Source organism: Triticum urartu, chromosome 5 (genome assembly GCF_003073215.2).
Source record: "Triticum urartu cultivar G1812 chromosome 5, Tu2.1, whole genome shotgun sequence".
NCBI lineage: Eukaryota > Viridiplantae > Streptophyta > Magnoliopsida > Poales > Poaceae > Triticum > Triticum urartu.
Genome location: NC_053026.1, coordinates 282,595,519 through 282,602,440, shown reverse-complemented (window position 1 = coordinate 282,602,440; position 6,922 = coordinate 282,595,519). Strand labels below are relative to the sequence as shown.

The window sequence follows — 6,922 nt, the reverse complement described above, 5'->3', positions numbered from 1 at the left end:
CAAGTCCCTCCGCCCCGTCTTCTTCCTCTGCCCGTCGCCTGCCCATCGCCAGGGGCCGGCGCCGCCTAGCTGCGTGATTCGCCAGGGGCCGGCGAGCCCAGCTGAGCTCCTCCTCCGTAGCCAAGCACCTGCTCTCGCCGCCTTCGCCAATTACCTCCTCTGCCGCCGCCGCCCAGACCTGCACCGCCGTGGTCTCCTCCCGCTGCCTGCGGGCTTCGCCAGAATCTCATACCACGTCTTCCTCAAGGCCGCACGCTTCCCCCCTGGAGCCCCCGCGCATCCTCCTCAAGCTCGTGTGTGTCCTCCCTCGTGCTCCCATGCATCCTCCTGGAGCTCCCGCGTGTGCGCCGCCGCTATCCCCTACTGGCGTCGCCGGAGCTTGCCTCCACAATCCGGTGGACTAGGAGCTCGCCGGTGGAGATCTGCCCGTGCTGCTGCTGCTCCTTCTCCCCTGCCCGTGCTGCTGCTCCTCCTCTGACCCTGCCCGTGCTGCTTCTCCTCTGATCCTGCCCGTGCTGCTATTGCTGCTACTCCTCTGCACTCTGTAGAAGGTACAATACACATTCATCAGAGTAGTGTTGATTTACTATTACTGATCAGAAAATTAAAGAGAGGATGATTAATTCAGAGATCAGATGATGCTAATTCAGATGATGCCAATTCAGAGTGAAACTGTAAAATTCAGAGGATGCAAATTGTTGTAGCACTAGCAGCATTCATAAAATAGTCCAGGTTAAAACTTTGTAGCACTAGCAAATTCAGTTGATGCCAATTCAGGTTTGTAGCACTAGCAACATTCATAAACCAGTCCAGGTTAAAACTTTGTAGCACTAGCAAATTTAGATGATGTCAATTCAGGTTTGTAGCACTAGCAGCATTCATAAAACAGTAGCCTCATTTCGTACATGTGAACCATGTTAAAACTTTCAAAATTGTCCAGTATCACCCGGTTAGCTGGTTAAAACCATCATCAGGTTTTGGACAACCATGGGACAAAGGGACAACTGGCTTTGCGGTGCCATTGGGTGCAAGGGCAGTTTGTTGAGGTGCCCGCGGAGTCGCCGATGCTCCGAGCAAGTCGTTGAACGGCTGAAAATAAAGTACACACACTTATTAATTACTTTAATCATAGCTGCTCGGGTGTTCGAGTAAATGGGTAGTATGGTTTTGTGCAGAGCAACTGTTGCCAGCCACAAGAAGAAGCCAATTAGACAAACTTCCATAGCTTATGATGTTGCTCTGTTTAACTGAAGCACTAAACTGACTAGAACTGCAGTACTAGCTTTGAGTGAAAAGAGAACAGTGGAGGTCATATATTATGTCAACAAAATAAATACAGAGGAGGTCGTACTGGGTGCCTAAATGAGCATTTAGCATTCGCACTGTTGCCATTTAACCAATACCAGCAACCCCTAAGGGTCTCCTTGTCACTACTGTTTTATTCATTATGATTCATGTTATCAAAAGTAAATACCAGTTTCATAGTGAATGCTAGCTCCAAAGTAACCAAGGCAGTTAAGTTTAACTCTTAAAATACCCTACTGATGTCTATTTCTCACTACCAAGCTCTACTTAGGAAAACAATAAAAGCATAACAAGCCAAGTCAATAAAAGGGCAAAAATAACCGTGGATCTGCAAGTTGGAAGCCATGGCCTTGCAATTGCCATCAAGCAAGTGGATGAAGTGGCTTGCCCTGTTTTAAATGGAGGGTCACAAAACTCCTGGTCTTCACCTCCTGAATTATTTCTCTCTGGAAATAATTTTTCAAAGGATTTTCAATAAAGAGAAAAATAACAAAACTCTATCTAGAACATCTAGGTAGGTCAAATAAAACCCAAACTTGGAAATTAAATAAAAATAATAATGCAAAAAGAATCAATTGATTTGGACTTATAGTTTAGGAGATATTCATGGTCAAGGTTGGGATTCTCACTGTAAGTTGGTTATCTTGGTTTGCATGTACTCCTCATTATTAGGAACATGGAGTACATGTATGGAAATGAATCATTTATGGAGTACTATGAAAACATGTGTTGTTGATGCTGTTTTTGTGTTGTCTGCTGTTATTACTTGAATTTGATGGTACCATGGTGTTTTTGATCTTAGAATACTCCAAATCTGAAGAAAAATGATGTTGTTGATCTTAGAATACTCTTTTTGTGTGTGTGTATTCTTGTTATGGTACCATGGTGTACTCATCTTTCGTCATTGATGGCAGGAACACATGAATATGGATTTGAACTTGATGCCTCAAGAGGAAGAACATGAAACCATTGATTTGAACTTGATGCCTCAAGAGGAAGACGATGAAGGTATTAATTTGAATTGGATCCCTGAAAAAGAGGAACCTCAAGTGGAAGAGAATGTAGCTATGGATTTGAACTTGATGCCTCAAGAGGAAGACGATGAAGATATGAATTGGATGCCTCAAGAAGATGAAGGAAAAGAGGATGAAGCTCAAGAGGAAGAGGATGAAGTTATGAATTGGATACTTCAAGAGAAGAGAAGAGAATTGTCAGATAAGGAGAGGCATGGTGTTTACTTTGCCTTGCTGGTAATCAAGCTCAGAGATGGGTCTGTTCAACCAGATGACAAGCTGCTAGTCTCAAACCTGTTAGACATAAGTGTACGATCTGTTGAAAGAATCTAGGAAGAGGCTAAAAAGCAAATTGCCGATGGCAAAGAAGTAGATGTCTCAAGCAAGAAGCCAGGAAGATCTGGCCGAAAGAGAAAGGAGCTGGATCTAGAGAGGACCTCAACAATCGCACTGAATAAAATAAGAACAATTCGATCTCTGGCACGGTCTCTAGGTGTGGCCCGATCGACCCTACATAAGAGGTTCCAGTTGAATGAGCTCAACCGCATCACAAGCACCGTGAAGCCTCACCTCAAGCTAGAGAACAAGCTTGCGAGATTGAAATTTTGTATGTCCATGGTCGATGACAATTCAATCTCAACTTCTCGGGCTATGTTAAAACCAATGACGAATATGGTTCACATCGATGAGAAGTGGTTTAACATGACGAGAGTGAAGAATAGTTACTATGTACTTCCAGGAGAACCTGAACCGAAGTGCACCGTGTCAAACACTCACAACATTGGGAAGGTAATGTTCCTAACAGCTGTTGCCAGGCCTCGATATAACAATGAGGGGGAGCTAACATTCGATGGGAAGATCGGCATTTGGGCATTCGTCGAAGAGACTGAGGCGAAGCGGACAAGTCAGAACAGAAAAAAGGGAACAAAAGTGTTGACATTAGTGAAAGTAACCAGGCCAGTGTGCAGAGATTATCTAATCAATAAGGTTATCCCGGCAATTCAGGATAAGTGGCCTGACGATGATGAGGGAGCAACAATATTCATCCAACAGGATAACACAAAGCCTCATGTCCTTCCCAATGATGTAGCTTTCCGAGAAGCTGTGGAACAAACTGATCTTGACATCTGATTGCTACAACAGCCCCCAAATAACCCTGAGTTAAATTGTTTGGACCTCTGCTTCCATAACTCTCTCCAGTCTCTAACCGACTGTAGGTCACCTACAAACATCAAGGAACTGGTACAGGGTGTGGAAGAGGAATTCGAGAACTACGATCCCGACAAGTTGCATAGAAGCTTTATCACATTAGAAGCAGTTATGTTTGAAGTTATGAAAGACAAAGGAGGAAATCAATATAAGTTGCCCCACTTGCACAAGGATCGCGTTCAGAATGCTGGAATGGAAATAACCGGTGTATATTGCGGCAGTCGGGTAGTTGTTGATACTAGGGCCCTTATAGAAGAAATGAAAATTGCAATAGGAAAAGAAAATGAAAGGAAAGAATTAGATAGAGAAGGGAAAATAAAGAAAAGTAAAGGTAAGGGAAGGGAAGAAGTGGCCAGAGAAAGGAAAAGAATGTAGTCAAGAGGGGGCAAAGAGACCCTTATGTCATGTAGTCAGGTGCTCCTTGTGTATGTATTATGTAATCTTATGTCAAGAGGGGACAAAGATGCCCTTATGTCATGTCCTTATGTATACCTTGTCTAACCCTTGTATATCAACTCCTTGTTGGAATTTATTGGAATTATCTGGGTGATTTGGATTAATTGAATTATCTGGGTTATTTGAATTAATTTGGGTTATTTGGATTTATTTGAATTATTTGAATTGATGGATTAATTTTAGTTATTTGAATTAATTTGGGTTAGTGGACTGAAATTTTTTCTTGACAACTACAACAACTAATGAGGCAAGCAAGGCCTTTGCTAAACCCATATCATCAGTAGATGATATGGTCTATTTAGTTAAGAGGATGACAAGAAATAAAAGGACAGTGGATGACAAGAAATCGCTTCTATTTAGTTAAGAGGTCCATTTCATGCTATCAAGGACACTTCCAGTTTTTCTTTAGTTTCATCAAAGGTTCATCAATACAGATGCTAAAATCTAGCATATCTCATGGAATGGATCAGCTAAAAGCCTAAAATAAGAAGTCTAGATAGGAACACTTAAAGACCATCTCCAGAATAGTCACACAATAATTTGCAAGAAATAATACTGTCTATACTTTACTAAATAAAATGACTTACATAACAAATAGATATACGGTAAATAAACGAGCAGTGGAGCACTTGAAAAGATAGGTTATTGCTACTGTCAAATTTGTTTCAAATAGTTTTCTGTCAACTTGTGAGTAGGAAAATGGCTTCAGAAAATTCAGTTAACTGAGACTACAGTGAATATTCAGTTTTCTATCAATTGAAATGGATCCATCCAATATTTGTAGTCCAAGTTTAAATGGGCTGCAGTCATGTCCAAGTTTAACTGAATTGATGGAGTCGAGCCTTGAGTATATTTTAGCCTTCATTGCACGCAGGGATCAACATTTTAGTGGCTTTTGAATGAACAGTTGCATGATCAGAATTCTGAAGGGAAATATGCTGTGATGGTGCTTACACTGGCTGGACTAAAGAGTGTGCGGCCTAATCCATGGTACAGGCCCAAGACATCCTAAGCCTGAAAAGATGAGTTCACCGTCAGTCATTCAGTGAGACCCAAGAACACCACAAACTTCTCTTCACTCACTGAAGTAGACTGTGTATGTGGATTGATCATCAGATAAGCATATGCATTTTCTCATTACTGTTGATACTGTTGCGGCATCACTGAAACAGTACTGAAGAACGGGTTAATGATTGAATTGTCACCTTGCGCTCGGGGTCGGCGTACAAGCTATCCACAGGAAATGGCAGCTGCAATGCAATCATCCCAGATAACTGTCAGCTCCATGCTCAGAAAAGAAGCAGAACAATTGCAAAGTGACATTGGGATGGTCTGATCAAACTGAATCTCATCAAGACAACCACATCTGCAAACAGTCTACCACCTCCTCCCTCAATTGGAACATTGCACGAACTCAACAAAGCCCTCTTGGTTGCCGTTGGCATAGTCTTCTTGGAGTACTAGCAGAAGTGAAATTCAGTGGTACATCTCACATTCAGTGAAGTGGTTCATAAACTAGTGGTTCAGTAAACATAGAGTAGTGGAGAAAATTCAGTAAAAATGGAGTAAATTCAGTAAACATAGAGTAGAGAAGAGAGGTTGAGACCCAGGCAGTAGGACCTGGAGATGATCTGCAGTAGTGGAGAAAACATGTAGCCGCCACCGCTATTGCCAAGTGAGCAAGTGCGACCCACTTGTGTCGTGGATAGCCCAGCCGCGGTGTCGCGGGCACGGGTCTTCCACCAGAGAAACAGCAAAGAAGACGCCGCCGCGATCGTATTCCTTGTGGACCTGTCGTCGTCGTCTTCCAGGCTCGCAAATCGACGGCCTTTAGCTTGCCGTCGTCATTGGGCTCGTCGGCGTTTAGCTTGCTGCATCTCCTGTCGTCATCGGGCTTGTCGGCCTCGTCACCCTTTAGGTTGTTGGTGGTGGTCCGAATCCAGTGCCTCCGGGCTCGCCGACGCCGGTTCTGACGCAGCCGGAGCAGAGCATGGCGGTAGCTGGGGAAATCGAAGGTTTTTTTGAGGAAGGGGGAAGCTTGGGGAGGCAGGCGAGTGGCAGCTGCGGTGGCGGAGCAGGAGGCAGCTGCGGCGGGGGAGCGGGGGAGCAGGGCAGTTGCAGTGTCGGGGAGCAGCGCAGCTGCGGCTTTTGTCTGGAGGAGGAGGACGAGGGAGCGCGGGTTTGGTCGGGAGAAACCAGATGTTTTTTTGCAAATTTGCCCTTGCGACATGTTTTTCGGGACGGAGGGAGTAGTAAATAGTATTGTTATCTGAACCGATTCTCAAAATTTCCAGAACTGGAATTGTATTATTGGAAAAATCGGACGTGACCATTGTTTTAGCTTATTTTACTAATTCCTGCAATACAGGGATCATAGTGAAAAATAGCCAAAGTGATAAGATTCCCCAATCTTTCTTATGTGTGGACGCTGGGGTTCTCCCGTGCGAGTCCTCAATGGACGCTGCTACCACTTAGAGACGACGACGACGCGCCGGACATCGAGGGCCTCCGCGGCCGCCCCTGCGGGCGTTGCTAGCCGGAAGCCACCGCTTGGCTTGGAGAGGCTTGTTGCGCCGTGGGCGTTGCCATGCTGGGCACCGGCCGTTGGCCGCTGCCGCTGCTGGCGCTAGGCGGCTGGCCGCCTCATCGAAAAGATGCAGGCCAAGGCTCGTCGGAGCCCATGCTCCAGGGCTGCGGCCGGGGCGGCGACGACACGACCAAAGAGGCGGCCGAAGCGCAGACCCATGCGGCTGCTCGAGCTCGCGGCCATCTCCGGCTGTGGCGGGGTGGTGGTGTCGGCGTTCTCCATCCCTACTCCAAGGCGGACAACGCTGGAGGGGGTGGAGGCGAGCCTAGGCGGTTGGTGCAGACGCGGCGGCGGCCACTCAAGGCCGGGCGGCCGCGGGCACGGCCGGGCAGAGAGCGGCCATGACCAGGCG

The 6,922-nt window shown here is 45.8% G+C and overlaps 1 protein-coding gene across 1 annotated transcript; it reads right to left on the bottom strand.

The window, feature by feature from the left end:
- Positions 1–4,687: 4,687 nt before the first annotated feature.
- On the bottom strand, positions 4,688–6,293 carry LOC125555892. The gene is made up of 2 exons (XM_048718699.1): positions 5,189–6,293; positions 4,688–4,997 (listed from the first exon to the last, which is right to left on the bottom strand). Exon 1 carries the CDS (start codon positions 6,211–6,213, stop codon positions 5,479–5,481), a length of 735 nt encoding a protein of 244 aa, XP_048574656.1. The 5' UTR covers positions 6,214–6,293; the 3' UTR covers positions 4,688–4,997; positions 5,189–5,478.
- Between the last annotated feature and the right edge of the window lie 629 nt (positions 6,294–6,922).

Coding starts and splice junctions, on each gene's coding strand:
- LOC125555892 (XM_048718699.1), bottom strand. CDS start 6,213: ATGTCGCAAGGGCAAATTTGCAAAAAAACATCTGGTTTCTCCCGACCA.